A 17,823-nucleotide genomic window follows, 5' to 3' on the forward strand; every position below is an offset into this window, starting at 1 on the left:
GACCTGGAACTTCAAATCTGTCATGTTGTCTTTGCTTTTCACCCAGCAAGGTGAGTCTACCTTGCTGAGACCTTGAGAGCACTCAGATGCAAACCCACCTCCTTGGTCTGCTTCCCCTTTGATTTCCAACCCATTGATTAACAAATTAATAATCCGATACTGATCACTTAAAAGGAGCTGAAGTGCTTTGACCTCTTCGGATGGGAGCTCTGGACTCTTAGCCCAATTCAGCCACCCTGCTCAAACCATTGGTGAGAGATGTTATGTGTGGGCACACAGACAGCATGACAAAATGGGAACATCTGTGGCCATAAAAGAGAAATAAATGGATGATCATCACACCCCTTGCTACTTTCTACACTGCCAGTAAACTGTATCAGTATTGTTTTATACCTGAAGCAGTGAAGACTATTGCATTTCACCTGGATGAAGGCCACAGGCCACAGGACTGAGTTTTCTGTGATTCCTCCTAAACTTTAAAACTAGTATCAATACTTGCATCATCATTCTCAATGGGTATCCTTTCAATCAGAAATAAGAGATTAGTAAATTGTAAAAGTCAGATAATAAACCAGGTACTCTGATTTCTGGTGCAACACAGGACTTAGGACTTTTTGAACTAACTGCTTAAAGCAGAACACACTTTTTAGAAAAATATTAAAACTTGATTTTGAAATTAATGATACAATCCATCATAATCTTTTTCATATTGTTTCAATAGTTAAGAATTATCTTTGTCGTAACACCAGACTTATTGCTATCCTAACTCAACTTCTGGCCACATTCCTTCCTTTTTTTTAAGAGGCTTTTATTAAAGACTTTTCCCTGCAAAGACTCCTATCAACTGTGACCGTGTTACTCTGTTGTCTTCTCTAGGTTAGACTAGATGTACTGAGCTCCTTGCGTCCCTCAGCATCATGCATCTTTTCCAACCCCCATACTGACTCCCATGGCTCTTCTATCAACTCTATGCAATGTACCTCTGTGTCCCTCCTGAATTATGGACACCTGAGTTGGGTGAGACCTTGCGGGTGCAGAGAGCACATCATATGCAAGCTCATGCAACTGTCCTGGTTTTGACTGTCAGTCCAAGGACTTCTTCAATCTTTTTTGGCCTAGCATTGCATTAGTTTCATTTCCAGCCACTGATGCAGACCCTCCAGCTCTTTTCTAAGCTAGCTTTCAGCTGCTTCATACCAGGTCAAGCTCCTCACAGGTGTCTCATTACAGAATGTCAATGCTTCCACACTTATCATCCAGCTTTGTTTCCACAAAGAAAGACCAGAAAAAAACTTCCCAAGGCTTACTTCTCACAAGCCCACTGTTTCTCACAATCCTGTCATCTTCTTTTACGATCTGAATGCCATTTCAGTTCTTATATATTTTGTCCAAGATCAATAACAGCCCATTTAATCAACAGCAAGCTGACATAAACTCTGCCTTCCACTTCTGGAAGCTCTGAGCTGTTGCAAGATTCATTAAAATCAGTGTTTATGACCAAAAACCCCACCCTCAATAACTCTTAAAATAATTATTTGATGAAAGCTACCTAGACTTGCTGATTTTAAAATAACCAATTCTAATAGCTCTTGAATTTCATCATCAACATACTGAACAGCTGGATTACTGCGTATTTCCACCATTTCCAATTCATTTTTCTTTCTTTAGACAGCATTACCATTTCCACACCTTACAACCCAGAGTGGGGCCAATATTACAGTGACTATGAGTTTTTTCCTCTTGCATGGCCCTTAGCACTCTTAGTTCTGTATTTTTTCTCGTATGCTTTTGTTTCTTTTATCACATGTCTATACTTCACTTTTCTATAGTGCCTACTTCATCACCACCACCCTTCTTTAGATACCCTGAAAGACAGTCATTAATGTCAGTATGCTTCAGCGGCTGCCTGTTGACTTAAGTATCTCCTAAGTGCCACATTTCATCTCAATGCTGTTTTGTCTTCTCTCTCTCTCTTCCACTCTTGTTATGGGGTCCCAAACTGGAACTGTCCCCAACTGGGCTGTTTGAACAGTTGAGTACCTCTGAGAGCCCACGGGTGTTTTTGGTTCAGGTTGGGCTGAACTGCCACCCTACACTGCTTCACCTGCACGCCACCAAACTGGTCAAGTATCAGGGCTATCTTCTAGTTCCCACGATGACGTCGGGTCTATCTTCTATTTTACAAGATCAGAAACTGCCTATTCCCATCTCTCTACAGCTCTGCAGAATGTCTCTGTACTTAATCATCCACTACAAGTCACAACTGCTGCTCATCATTAGTCATCTTGAAACAAAACATAAATGTGAAGCATAAACCATGCTCTGAAAAACCTCCCAAACGTCTCATCTTTTGCGATTCATCCATCTTCAATGCTTTAATACCAAGCATCACTGTTCAGGTCTATTCTGCCACAGCTAGTGCATGAACAACTAACCTGGGCATTTTAAATAGTTGATAGATCAAAGGCCCAGAGATCATCGCCATATAGCATCTGCAAAATAACAACCTAACAAGTCTTGCCCAGTTATTCTGGGCTGTGTCCTCAGGTCATCCCTTGTAAGGGAAACCTCAACAAAGACATCCAAGGCTGTCCAGGATGTAGCTAACCTACTGCAGATCTTGACTCGGAGATCATGCTACCTTTCCAGAGTCCTAAATTTTAAGTCACACTATAATGTGATCAGAGTAAAATAACCTTAATATCTAATAATTTCAGCTACTTTAATATTTGCAGTGTAAAGCCCAAATCTTAATCAGTCTACTCATCACTACATTTCAGCAAGCAATGGAAAACAATCTTCTTGGTATATACAGTCACAAACATCCACATAATATTACAATACAAAATGTTAATTTGGTAAGAATGAATTACTTCAAACAAACCCTAACACCTTAATAACTCTCCAGTTAGGCCTAATGTTCTGCATCGAGCTGTGAAGAGCTTGACTTCTTTGCTGCTGCAGAAAACACAAATGTCTAAGTCGTTTCTCAGCCTGGTTTGCTCTGGACCTCAAAAGCCACTGTCCTCCGAATCATGACAGCAACTAATAGGCAGCAAGCCAGGATTGGTTTTGACCTGACGCAAAATTACTGACAAGAGTTTTCATTCTCCAAACAAGCAGGATGTTGGATGTAACCATCCCCAATGGCTCTGAAGCACAACTGCAACAACAGGGGACCAAATTGTGGTCCGTTTGTATCAGTATAAAACCACGCTAACACTTGGTTTACCAGTAATTATGTCCTGTTGATTGATCTGTACCTGAGATCACACTCTACGGGTGTTGAAAAGTAAAATGTGATTGTCATCATAGGAAGAAATGATAACCGATGACAAATAAAAAAAGACAGCATTCACCCTAATAAAAAAAAGGGGGGGGGGTGGATTTGGAAATTAAAAAAGTAGAAATAACACCATTATTTTTAAAGGCTAACAACCAAGAGAAAAAGTCCAAGATTTAATTCCTGACATCACCTTGCCTTCTCAATTAATCAGCAGCTATATTGAAGACGGGGGCTAAACCACTCCAGAAATACAAGTATCCCTAGAGCTCCAGCTTTTATATAAACCTGCAAGAACTTGTACCAAATGTCACCAACAAAAGCTCTTCTGTTAATTGATTGTACAGAACAGATCAATTCATTTACAGTCATGGCTTTACTCTGGCTTGACTTCAGTTTTTTCCGTCTCTGCCTTCCCTGCAGACACCGACCCCCTTGCCAGTTTGCTTCCCATGGCTCCTAGGCTGGTTATCTTCAGCAAGTTTTACAAAAGAGAAGTACAGCCCATCCTTGCATTTATTCTGGGAAAACAGCAATAAAACCATTTTGGAGCTGCTGTTGGACAGTGTTTCAAATTAGGTTTTTTCTTAAACTAAAGAAAGAGACACTCCATCGGTCTTCCTGAGAGCATCTGGTTTGTGAGGCTTGCCATATAATGAATAAGGGTATTTTGACTGATCTGAATCATGAAATTTTAGTTTTAAACTGCTTCTTGGGGTTTTCTGCTCATTTAAAAAAATTACTTCTCTCATCCAACTTAGATGGCAGAATTGCTGAACCAGCTGAATTTTTTTGTTGTTCTTGCGTTTTACCCCTGCAACAGTGAGGGTTTATGCATGATCTTTCCCTCCTTCTTTCTAAGCAACATTACAAAGCTTCATCGCTATTACCTTTTAACATTTAGCAATGACGGAATTGTCTTTCCCTTTTCTTTCTATGCAAATAAGCTTGAAGAGCCCAAATGGCTATGCATGGACCTGCAGAATAGATTTTACCTGGACGACGTTGACTTGGAACCACTACAATAAAATAACCTAGAAGGAGAAGGCAGTGATTTAAACCCAAATAAGATCTTGTGCTTATGGAGATCATGAGTGCATCTTTGGAGGTGTTTTTCCTTACTGATAGAGTCACTAGTGGAGGAAAAAGGACATATGTGGCTTTGTTCTCCTTTGAAATGTAAAGATGTTATCTCATGTAGCACAGCAATCCTACCAGCAAATTAGATTTTACCTCACCAAGAAAACTCTTGAGTTGAATGAAATAAATGGGCAAAGAAAGTCAAACACTTCAAAATCCTCACCATTCGCATACGTTGTATTACCACTACCACCTGTGGCCTCCGTCGCACAGCCCGTGGTTTCCGTTTTTGCACCCCCTGGTTCCTGTAACTGGCTGTTTCCCACTAGACATATCAATCCATCATTTCTGCAAAGCCCTAAATTGCCCCATGGATGGACGTTAGGAGCAAAGTCACTGTCTGTCACCTGCTTTGGGTAAATTATTTACTGCCAAATTGCAGATCGGCAGCAGTGGCAAAAGGGAAATCATAGCACACCCCATCGAGACCTGCTGCGATTCCCCCTTCAGTGTGCAAAGGAATAGGTCTGTGCAAAGAGGGTAGATTTAGGTTAGATGTAAGGAAGAAGCTCTTCACTGTGAGGGTGGTGAGGCACTGGAACAGGTTGCCCAGAGACGCTGTGGATGCTCCATCCCTGGAAGTGTTTGAGGCCAGGTTGGATGGGGCTTTGAGCAACCTGGTCTAGTGGAAGGTGTCCCTGCCCATGGCAGAGGGGTTGGAACTAGATAATCTTTAAGGTCCCTTCCAACCCAAACCATTCTATGAGTCTAAGATTCAATGACATTAAAATGAGATATAGACTTATTCGCATTTGTATTAATTACATTTCAAATACAGCTGACATCAAGACCAATGCCATCTTCAAGGCAGTCCAGGGGCGGCTGTCTTCAACCCCCTTAATGCACTTAATCTGGTTACTGCAGCTGCCTTGATTGAAATGCTCCCACGTAAAAAAAAATTGCAATTATTCCTCCCCCTTTCTCATGCTTTGAATCAAGAAGCACACGAGACTTTTGTCTTCTTCTCACTTCTCCTCCCTTTTTCTTGTGCTGCATTGCCTCCAATAAAGATTTTCCTTAGACTAAAACATGCTTAGTGAATATTAAACTTCTATTCCTTAAAAAATATCTGCCCCAGCCCCTTTGTATGCATTATCAGCATTCACGAGGGATCACAGAGGCTAGATTGTGGCTACTGAAATAATTCATTATAAAAAGTATTTTTAAAATACTTAAAAAAAACCTCTTAACCCAGCCTTTTCTCCACTGAAAGATGAGAAAGACAATTTTTCTTGTTAAAGGGCAAAAGAAAATTGACAGTTTGATACTGTGGTGCATCATTTCAGTTCTGCTTCAGCGCCTGTCTGTGCACCATGGTGTGGTAAAACCACCTCCTCATGCTCAGCTGCCTGCAAACAGAAACTTCCGCAAGTGTCCCCAGTACAAACTGAATTTAAAGCAATATGGTCAAAAAACAGACCGACCAGACAGACAAGATTTCGTGCAATTTCCAAAGCCGAAACACGGCTTTTTTTCCACGCAGGGCTACTGAAATACCACAAAACCTGTATCACAGGCTGTCTTCACACTTTATGCATGAGCCCAGGAGGTGCAAGGACCTCCTGAGCTCTCCTGTGGGCACCTTGGGTATCTTCACCATCGGCAGCCCTACACTCAGCTTCTGACATAAACCCATGCCTGAATCCTTCCCATGCCTGCCCACAGAAATACAACAGCCTTTTCCTTCTTTCTACCTTTTGGCCACCCCTAATTTGCTTCCTGACATCTTATTTACTCTCTGGTTTGCATCCCAGAGGCTGCCACGGTCCTCCCCTGCTGTGGTAACTCATTAACGCTCTTCCCCGGCGTGTCCACCTTGGCCGACCGCCCGTTTCCAACCCACTGTTGCTCCCTCTTGCTTTTACCTGGGAGGGCTCAGTGATCCTTGGCAGCCCATTAGCTGCACCCTGTTGACACATGCACAGATTCGCAGCAGTTTGCATGAATTACAGCCTGGGATGTGGCGCTCTGTGCACTCCAGTTTGTCGTTAACAGTGAGAAATCCAAGCTGAGAAACACAAAGCTAGTGGTGGTATGTGTGGCTTTCTAAAATGTCTCTTTTCCCCAATGCTAGCTGTAACACATGATTTATCTAACTAAAATGCAGAAGATTTAACACATGATTTGTCTACCCAGACTTTCGAGAACTAAAGTTTCAGTCTTGCAAACCCTCTCAAGTCATCTTAGCCTTCCCCACTAAAGCTCCAGGTATAACTCGGTGTAGCTCCTCATGGCACAGTGAGTTTAATGAGACCTTCAGAGAGTCAAGAGCTAAGCTGCACTTCCACCTCATCTTAAAAAAAAAAACCAAACAAGAGAAAGGGACAGTATATAGAAGGGGTTTCTTTGTTGCATACAAGTATGAATTAATTCTTCATTTTGAGGATCAGTGAGGAGTCCTATAACACCATTAAACCTTCCTGCACTAATTGTGCTCAAAGTTGAGTTGATTTTCTGCCTGCTTGATAGTCCCTCTTTCCTACCTTTTTGTTCACAGTTATGAAAAAAGGATAATTTTAACCCTCACTGTGAACTCAAGGTGGCTGTAGACCTCAGCCAAGAATGAACTAGGTGGATGACTGCTCTGAAAGAGTCCCCAAAGTTTCCAGGTGCCCTCTTCAAAGCTGGCCCTCCTTGTGGTGTGGAAAGACTACATCCACTTATGCTTTCCAGCTAAAATTACCACGTAATAGATGTGCTCTAATGCAGATCAGTCATTCAGTCTTCCCTCTCTCAGCAGACCTGTGGGGTTCATGCAGCGTGAGGTGACAGAAGGAACAGTGCATCTTCAGAAAGAAAGGAAGATACTACTTGACAGCTCTGCAAACTGGAGTAAAATTGTAGGTGGCATACGATCCACCTCTCTTGAGTTATGCTAACAGGAAAGAGAGGACTGAAAAATGTCATGCGTGAATGCTTCAGAAGAAAGAAACGATTCAGAGCTTTCCACAGACAGAAGTCAGAAAGCCAGCTGAGCTGCAAAGCAGCCAAATTATGTATCTATTACCTCTCCCTGGTTTTACTCTTTCCTGGGCTTCTTATTATGGTTAGTATGGGGCAAGGTAGAGGAAGGTGAGCTGATTTTCAAGTTTTGTCATCTCACCTATAGCTCTTGGGAGATGCTGTTTGGATGTTTCTAGCCTTTCTGGCTCCATCCAGCAGATCACAATCTGGACATAAGCTTTCTTGTCACCATATCAATAGCACGGTTCATGGATCGCGTGTTTGATATGGTGTTCGTCAGCCTGGACAGCAACAGTGAAAGTAAAAGTGGGGTAACTTGACAGAATTCTTGGTTGTCTCTGAGGTCAGACAGAACCTGATCATGATGTTAACAGTCCAGCTTGTTACCCCTAGAGACACTCCTTGGACTCTCTTTGAAAATTTGGACATCCTAAAGGCCGGTGATGGCCAGACCCTGTGGTTGTGAACACCCCTCAAGATGACGCTCTTGGCCTTCGAAGTCTTGGACCGCACACCCATCCTAGCGGGGATGGTCCTCTCCATTTTGGTCTTGAGCAACATCTTGGGATGAAAAGGATGCGGGTCTAGATGGGCTCCTGGTTTAAATCAGTATATCTGTTCTTTTATTTAGCTTTGCATTAAGAATAGATGCATTTATTTGCTTTATAGAAATAATTTTCCCTTTCTTCTTTCTCTGCTATCCCTTCTGTTCACTTTGTTTATGTTCCAGTGCTCCACAAAAGTTGTCTTTTTTAAGCCAAAACCTGTTTTGCAGATTTAGTCAGCTGAAACAATCTTAACGTACATACTCCACCAACTCACCATCCATCTCCAACCGTCTTTTTCCAAAGTCTCTCCTCCCTTTGCCTCACTCTCTTAATTTCTCTCTGACTTCCATCCAGTATAATTTCACCCAAAGATGCACTTCAGGAAACATTTCATGTGAAACTGCAGGCAGGCTTTCAAGACACAGTCATTTAATAAAGCTACACACATTTTTGTATTTGCTTTCCTCTCACTGACAAATGACTCCATGAAATGCAAAACTCTAAAATCATCACGCTACTCACATTGACCAATTTCAGTACGTGTTGCCACAATTAAGTATGTGGCTACACACAAAAAACTCTACCACCCTAATTCCCCACGCAGATAAGCTGCAAGTGCATAAACTCCTATTTCTTAAACATAACCAGCTCACTTCTGTCATGTCTGCCCAGATCACAGCTTCCCACTTAAGCCAATTTGGAATCAGATAAAACTGTCAATGAGACTCAAGATCAAGCCAGAGTGCTACAACAAAATGGTAAAGGCTGAAGAACAGGCATTTCTTCAGCCAGATCAAAGTTTTTGACATTAACATTAAGTTAAAAGGTTGGGCTAACAAGATACTTTAATTTTCTTTCTACTAGCGCTACTGATTTTTTATCTGTAAGATTCAAATTGGTGTGTGTATGTGCGAACTTCCTTTAAGTTTCTATTTCTAAAGCTAGATCCTGCCTCCGAGGTGACACGGAGTATTCATCATGTGTTCTCCTGATGCGCTCCAGGGTCTTGGATGAATCAGAGTTTACACAGTGGACCAGACCATGAGGCCTCTTTTATGGAACATTTAGGAAGTTTTTTTGTAAAAAAATACAATATTTACTCTTCCAAGGCATTCTGGTCTTTAGGCTTTTATGGTTTAGCAGGAAATTATTACACTTTCCACAGCATAAGGCTTTTTCCCATCTCTTATTTCCTGGACAGATTTGTTTTATAAATAGCTGTTTTCTTAACTGAAATACTCTGATCTTGCTTAAATGGAATTATTTTTAGTATAGACTTGAGAAAGAAATCATTCTAACGTTGTGACAATGAACATTTCAGTGAGATGCACAGTTGATTTTAGCATAGCTGTAACCTCCACTGCAGAATGATGCTCTTTCTTGCTTGTATAAGGGCAAATATATTCAATGATATACAGAAAGCACTAAGTTCGGTAAAAACTAAATAAGTGTTCAGAAGAAAACCCTGTAGCATAAGGAGTTACTAAATTGACAGCACAACATTGCATTTTAACTTTTTACCGTTAGCTGCACTACGAACTAGCTTGATGTAGCATTGATTTGGCCACATAATGAGCTACCTAAAATTTGTGTTTCAAAGGGAATCACTGCTATGATTTGTCATTCAGCATATACACAGAGATCAAAAAATTGTCTGGATTTTCCATCCCTTACTTGAAGCAGGTGCTGCTAGGGAATGGGGCCATCTTTTGATCACTTCAAGGATCATCCGTTGACTTTGCAAGCAACAGAAAGCAATACATGGACTGGTTCCTCATAAATACTATGAGGATGTTCACTTGCTCCTTAGTCCAGTATATTGCAGTTGATTTATGTAAGTCAGAAGAGTTATCTCAAGTTTTATAAGCCCATGAAAACTACATATTACTACTCCTTGGAGGAAACCAGGAAACAGCCTTCTGGCCCAGGACCTATTGGCAAAGTAGATCTGGATTTCTTGACCAGGAAATGTACTTTTTATGGTTTTCTTACGGCGTTCAGAAGAAAGGACTGGACTATATATGCTCTGGACATAAAATGTGAAACTAAGAAAACAGTAGCTGACCTGTGTCATCAATATGTTCCTTCCGTGGAAAAACATGGCAAAACCACTGGCAGAAGGGGTAGTATTTCGGATAATGACTACAAGGAGCCCTGGTGACACCAGTGCTCAGACTGCACCTATTTTCAGCAAGACGAATGAGGAGATACTCTCATTTCACCCCCAAAAGCTGCATTTCTATTGTATTTTGTTCGTAGGTAAAATATGTTATTGAAGAGAATGACTGTTTAGTTACTGTGACTAATGACAAGATTAGACAGGGCAACTTTTTTAGAGCACTGCAAGCAGAAAATAATGCTTTCCTTCCCCACTGACTTTTCTGTGAACGCGTACCATTTAAACCTTTGTTTCTATTCTGCTTGATTTCTTAACAAGCATATTTTCAGGCACTTATTACTTAGGAAAGAAAAAAAAAAAGAACACAGAATCAGGTCAATTGACATACTCCCTGTTTTCAAGATTGAACCTATTTTTTCCTTAAAAAGATTTAGAAGGAAAGCATCCTTAAAAATGAGCATTTAATGTAATAAATAAATGGAATTTATGTTGAGCTTGAGATAGCTATTGATGCACAGAGCACAACTGGAAGACACAACGGGTAAATACCATTTTGTAATGACCTTCCTACGGCGATCTGCCCCATGCTACAACTGTTGTGTAGGAAGAAATCTTTTCCTAAGTTCAAAGCATAAGATTTAAAGAAAAAAAATATTTGCTTGCCTTAGGCTTTTCTAACGAGCATTAATATGCAGCTCGACACACTGTAATAGGCTGTGTCCAAGAAGCTCAGACACAGTGTGAGAGAACGCTTCTTGGTTTCTTCTTCACACTATTTGCTTTAAAATTAAAGCTGGGCAGGCTCTGTGGAACCTGCATCCAAATTAATCTTGACAATCTTCTAGAAAATCTCTATTAAAGCTCAAAGCTTAAGAGCTTAATGTGTGCACAGTTTCTGCTTTGAAATAGAGCCAGAGGCTCTAACCCCCAGAACTGATCTTGTATTCATTTTTGGTTTCATTCACCAGCACACAAGAAAGGCCAACGCTTGTTAACGTCTGAATTTATGATTTTTTAAAGCCTTTCAGTATGGCAACAGGTTTTGTTTTCTCTCACGAGTTTGCTTGTTAATAACCATAAACTGAGACACCTGCAAAGAGCTACACTTTGATGACTACACTTTCATGTCATCTCTGAGCAGCAGAACATCTCCATGGAGCTCCTGGTCCTCTCCAGGGAAACACCTTGTCCTCATCAGAGGTCGTGCTACCTAGCCAATTATTTTAGTTTCATTATTTTATTATTATTATTTTTATTCATGACTGAAAATAATCACAAGTGAAACTCCTGGCCATAAGGAGATGCAAGGAGGTGGGATGTCAACCCAGCCAAGAACCAGTGATATGAGTTGGGTAGGTCTCTGCTACCAGTTCGAAGCAGCTAATGATGCCTGAACTTCAAGTAATTCCTCACCCATCATCCTGGCTGAGATGTGGTACAGCCACAGTAATGCCCAGGGTAATGGTCCCATGGGATCACCTTCCTGGCTCCACTTGCCCTGCCCCATCCCTAAAGCCTTGCCTGGAGATCACAGGACTGTGGTCACCCGGTCTGACAGTCCTATTGTGTGGCTCCCCCACAATATCAATATCATCACAGAGATTTAGTTAGTGTATATGTATTTATGTATTATTTTTATATATATAATATATTATAAATAATAGATGCTATTGTTGTTGTTGTTGTTATGTTTTTTCTAAGTCCTGTTTTCCTCCAATACTAACTGGAGAAAAACTAATTTAAAGTTGAATGAATACAGGCTACTCCTTGAGTTTATGTTACTGAATGTCCAAGTGAAGGTACTGTGCATGTTTTCCCAATTTTAGAAGTCTTATGTTTGAAAACACACAAAAAAGCAGGTCAGAAACAAAACTAGATCAAGCACGTGACATGGCAGGGTAAAAATTAGTATGTCCATTTTAGGGAGACCTGTCATCTGATATGGCTGCGTGGGATTAATTTTTCATCCAAAACATTCTTTTTAAGGGGGTGTATCATTACTCAGGTCACTAGTTTGCAAACTGTAAGATCTTCTAGATCATACTACAGTGCTCTTCCCTGAAAACCTCTCTCTGAAAAAAGAAGCAACTTCTGGAAATTAAGCAGTAATTGCTAAAACATTTCCCTATGTTGAAAAGTAGCCGAATCCAAAATAAAAAAGAAAGCAATCAGTTCCAGCTTCCCCCTCCAGAGAGGTGAAAGGAGTCCAATTCTGAAGGATTTTGATCGCATCCCCATCCACCAACAAGAGAAATCGTCTCTCGGGTATAATTTTACCCCTTGCACTGCTTCTACACAGCAAAGGGTTGTTGGTTCAGGGGGGAAATGATGCATTGGGGAATGTTGTGAGCTGGGACAAGTCTGTTGTAGTGAAGCCTTCATAAAGATGGGATTACTTACAGCGTCACATTGGCCTGGGTAATTTTTTTTCTCTAGGATTCAGTGACATTATGCATCTATTTGGGATTGTTTTGCTGACATGAAACATAGCCTGTTCCTCACTGCTGTGGCACACTTGAATTATTGGGATACTAGACATGGCTTTGGTAAGGAGCATTTGTTCCAGTTTCAGATGGCAGCACAAACCGAAGGAAAGTTTGAGAGAGACAAATTTCAGGAGTGAAAGACTTGGCTTTATGTCTTCCTTGTTACTCCTCTAACCCGTATTTTATTGCAACCTACAGTTTTTCCTTTTCTAGTAACTTGCATTTTACCTCTAGAAGCACAAGAACACACTTTGCTTCTTTCTACAACAGTTTACAAACCAGATTTTTCCCTCGGGAGGGTGGTGTGTTGTTTTTTTTTAAATGGGTATTTTCTTTAATAAGGTACGCTTCAAATGACTCATATTAAAGCTTATTCTCTTACACCTTGGCTGTGTGACTCTTTGCCAATGAATAATTCACAATGGGAATGACACTAAACCGCAGCAAGACTACTCTTGGGGCTCACCCTCCTTTTGGCTGGAGGATACGGCTTACAGATGGTTAAACAGCAAATAAAAAAAAAACAGATGAGAAGGAAACAAATCAAATACTGCACTCACAAAAAAGTCAAAAGATGAGGACGGCAGTTTCACTGTATTTTTTGATAAAGTAAACAAGTGTCATACCTTTTTAAAAATTCCATATACTCAGTATGCTTGATGAGGCCTGTCCTCATCATTATTGTTTGAAAACATTGCCGATCAATAGCCCAAAGTTTCACATTTACGAGAGCTGGAAAAAACAAGACAAGGGGAAAATGTAATTAGCAAAATGTCAAAATTTGAAAAACCTGTTGTGAACTGCAGAGGAAAATGAATTCATTCATGAGAAAGCATGAAAATGGGTACACACTTCAAAACAGTAACATAAAACTCATCCGCTGGACAATGGACTGAGCATGCACTGAAATGATCTGAAATACCCTCAACTTTAGCTGTCGTACATGGGCTTTTGAAAAGATGACCTAAAAGCAACTGTGCGATGAGAAAAAATCAATGCAGGCTGAAAGCAAGCAAGAAATAGCGGGTCAGTTCATCGTAACCTGGCACATAACATTGCCTATGACACCGAGTGATTTGGGGAAATATTTTGCGCATTATCCTGTTTCCAAGACAGCAAAATTCATTAAGGTTTCATCCTACTCCCAAAGCAGATGACAAATTTCTCCTTGACCTCAAGAGATTTTCCAGAACCAATTCCTGCTGTATCCTAATAATTGAACACCTCCTGATTCTGGAGCTTTTGAGTAATTTTTTTCCAACTTTAGTTTTCAGGTCTCTGATAAATTCCAAGACTTCAATGTTACACACCATACGCTATATTATATACTTCAGAAGCAAAGTCCCGTTGTAAAAACAAGCATAACAGATTACCATTGCATAAAGTACAGATGCTCAAAGAAAACAGGATCATGTGAATTGGATGCGCAGAGCCCCAAATAGTCCAGATTTTCATCTCAGATGTGGCTTAGACATTAGCATTAACTATAAATGCTTGCATACATACAGTTTATAATAGAGTTTCTCCTTAGAGAAACAGTTTAATTAAACAAAACTACTCCAAAGACCTCTGCACTTGTATTAATTTTTTTTTCAGAGAGTAATTGCAATAAATTTCATCCCCACATCCCATTTCACTACAGGAAACAGAAATAAGCAAAATGACTTTCAACAAAATATTTACAAATATTCTCGTAAATAAAAATCCGAGAAATTACTTTGCTTTTATTTGCTGCTCCTTTAGTTCACAGACACCCTGGTTAATGGTTAGGTTTTTATCCCTAACTGCATTTGCAGGATGTAAAACCTTCAAAGTGCAAATTCAAATTTTTCTTCTCAAATTGCAGAACTAGGAAATTCCTTTTTGAGCATTTTTAGTTTTATAACCAAACTGATGGGAAAGAATGACCTATAGCTATAGTATGAGAGATTTCTGTAAAAAAAAATTAGTCTTTCACTCTCTTCAGAGTGGAAGACACAATTAATATGAATGGGATCTCTGTTTTTCTGGTTTTTTACTGTCTTCTGCAAAATAGGGGGTTTAATTGATTTTTAGATGAGCTCTATCCTAGAGGAAGAAATTAATATTAATAAAGGGGGGGGGTGCAACTCACTGAAAAGGACAGTCTCCTGCTGTAATGCCTGATGATGAGGAGAATTGGTATCAAGTCAATAAAAACTCAGAAAAATCCCAGTAAACTCACTAAGACGAGGAAAATACTATCTTGTAAAGTAGGTGTTTTCTATCTAGGTGAACAAATGTAGGTGATTTTAGCCAGCCTGGCCATTTCAGGGTGGTTTGTATTCAGTGTGATGTACGATTGTCACACAAGGTAAAAAGGCAACTTGCTTAGTCATGAATAGCAAAACCACTGGTAATACAGTATTTTAAAAAAACATGTAGAGAATGTGAAAATAAATGAATGAAATACAGGTTGGTTTTGTTTGTTTGGACTAAAATATCCAACAGCATCCCAGTGCCCTATCATGAATGCATACCATAAACACATCTTATTAGTTCATCAGTTTCAAAGTACGGCCATCCTTTAGAGTAAAATTCAAGTTTTCACCTCTATTTCTTTCAGAGTCTTTGTAGCAAAGGCATGACTGTTAAGCTGATGCCACTAGCTGAGTAAGCTCAGAAGACAGCAAATACTTCAATTCACCTTTTTTTTCTATTGTCTCATGTAATTCTGAAAGATGGAGCAGCCTTCCTATAAATTTCTGTCTGCTGCTGCTTACCAATGTATTTTAATGGATTCATCATCTTATGCAAACAAATAGCTCTGAAAAGTGAAGGTTTCATCCCGGTCTCAGTCCTGGCCAGCTGCTCCTTAACGGACATGTTCGATTGGCACCTGGCACCAAATTCCTGTTAGGGTCCATCACAGCGTTCAAGAGCACGGCCTCTGAACAGCAGAGTCCCCATCCTTGGCCCGTCAGATGCATTTATAGGCTATACATCATTATGCCTTAAATCAGTGGCTGATGGCAATCAGCTAACTCTTATTTTTCATGTACATAGTGAATGATGAAGGTACTCAGTGCATTTTCCTTCCTGCAACGGGTTCAGATACAGCTGCAAAGATACACCTACCTCTGAGGTCCACAGGGGTACCATGGAGCCAGATAAGTAGCAAACATTTACTCATTCTCCTCTGATCCCCAGATGCTTTACGAAGCGCTACATCATATTTGATATCAATCCCCAAAGACCAGAAAGAGTCGCTGCTGCATGGCCTGCGCTAGGCATGTTCTCAGTCGGTCTCCTAATGCACTTAGGTAAATGGCAGATGTAATTTAGTACCTCTTGGGCAAAATGAAGATCCATTTATTGCTACTAGGAATTGTTCTGTTAAAACAAATCTCCGCAGCTGGCAATCTTCATGGGAGCGCAGGTCCAGAGGTTTACTTGACAAGCCTAGAACAAGTCACATTCTCCTGAAAGTACCCCCTAGTAACCCAAGGGTGTTGGTCTCTTCTGTCAGGTGTCTGGAGATAGGACAAGAGGAAATGGCCTCAAGTTGAGGCAAGGGAGATTTAGGTTAGATATTAGGAAAAATTTTTTTACTGAGAGGGTTGTCAAACATTGGAATGGGCTGCCCAGGGAAGTGGTTGAGTCACCATCCCTGGAGGTATTAAAAAAGCGAGTGGACAGGGTACTCCAGGGCATGGTTTAGGGGGCATGGTTAATGGTTGGACTCGATGATCTTGAACGTCTTTTCCAACCGAAATGATTCTATGATTCTATGATTCTATATATACATACAACTATATATATATGTGAATATATATATATAAAATCACATACATACACATACTTATATATATACTTATTTATAATTTTATATGTAGTATATGTAATATAATTATATAATATATATATTTTATTATATGGGGGTTTTTTATATATCCTCCAATTATACATACAGGTGTGTAATAGCTAACTGAACTAACAAGGACCATGCAGCTCAGGAAAAGTTAAGTGCAGACAATGCACTTCTGCATTACTAATTATAATCACTACTTATACTTTATATTCACATTTATCCTGCCTAATGATAAACAGATGTTTTAATAATGGCTAATCACAGTAGAGCTTTAAATGTCAATATGACCCTTATAATCAGGTGTGAGCTTCATCTCCTATGATGCTTAAAATCTCCTGTAAATGTGTTAGAAGGTTACTGAAGGAACAGTATGAATTCTGTAAGATTTGACAACATTAACAACTTCAAAGAGATATATTTATGAGTGCCTTGAGATGAAAAAAATGTATATGGGATGTATATCATAAAGTTAATTCCGCTGTGAATAACCAAGTAATAACAGATACAGAGGTGACACTCAGATTTTCTTGTCCGACCCTCTGCAAAGACCGTGTGTTGGATGTTGGAAGTAAAATTTTCTGTGAAGCACGATTTCAGGAGAATATCTTACTCTCTGACTGCAAGAACTACAAACATAAAGGAATATGATAAATAACATTATGAAAACAGATGTGTGTACATATATCTGTGATGGGAGTTTCCTAAGTCTACTCAATAATATAAAATATTATACTGCAATCAAAGCAGCTACACTGGAGTTATTCTACAATTAAAGCTTATTGCCTCTTTTATACTTTTTCATACTAAAATGTTATAGCTGGGGTTTCATTTTATCTTTGTAACAGCACATAACCCAATCACTGATCATCCTAGAAGCCACCAAGATTTTGGCTGGCACACAAAAAAAGTAGCAATGTATAAGGCAGCAATATGCATGCTCACAAACTAAGGTATATTATAAAATATTTACTTGTCATAAACACTCCTCCTTCACTCTGAGACACCAATAGGGATGCCCAGTACTGGGACCTCTAAATGACTGTTTATATGGTATCACCATTGCATTTTTAGAAGCCACAGCTCTCCAGGTGAGGGTATCAGACGATGCTGGGCAGTCTGCAGTCACTGCAGAATATTTTAATTGCGTGTTAGAGATGAGCAATCCCATCAAAACAAGGATTTGGTACGAGCTCCTAACAAAGGCGTTAGATAATTAGAAAAAACACAGTTAAAGCACTGAGTGGTTGTATCAACCTCAGCAAAGGCACAGCTTCTTATGCCTTCCTGCAAGATCTCCTTTAAGAAACAGATTCATCTGAATCTAAAACTCCAGATAAAAGTGGTGCGGTGCAAGGGCTGAAACCAAAGCAAAATGCTCCTGGATAAACAGGGAAGAGCAATGAGAGCTGAAGCAAAAGAATTGGGATTTCATGGGTCAAAACTAGATGGGGGTG

General features: G+C 39.9%; 1 protein-coding gene across 2 annotated transcripts in view; it reads right to left on the reverse strand.

Annotated features, from left to right (window-relative positions):
* Positions 1–17,823, reverse strand: part of PRKG1 (protein kinase cGMP-dependent 1) — a 534,317-nt gene that overhangs the window by 195,422 nt on the left and 321,072 nt on the right. For both annotated transcript variants that reach the window (XM_052799366.1, XM_052799365.1), the window contains exon 4: positions 13,167–13,272. In XM_052799366.1, the coding sequence (XP_052655326.1) occupies positions 13,167–13,272 (106 nt within the window). The remainder of the gene's footprint in view (positions 1–13,166; positions 13,273–17,823) is intronic.

The sequence above is a fragment of the Harpia harpyja genome, chromosome 10 (assembly GCF_026419915.1).
Source record: "Harpia harpyja isolate bHarHar1 chromosome 10, bHarHar1 primary haplotype, whole genome shotgun sequence".
In the NCBI taxonomy this organism is placed as follows: Eukaryota; Metazoa; Chordata; class Aves; order Accipitriformes; family Accipitridae; genus Harpia; species Harpia harpyja.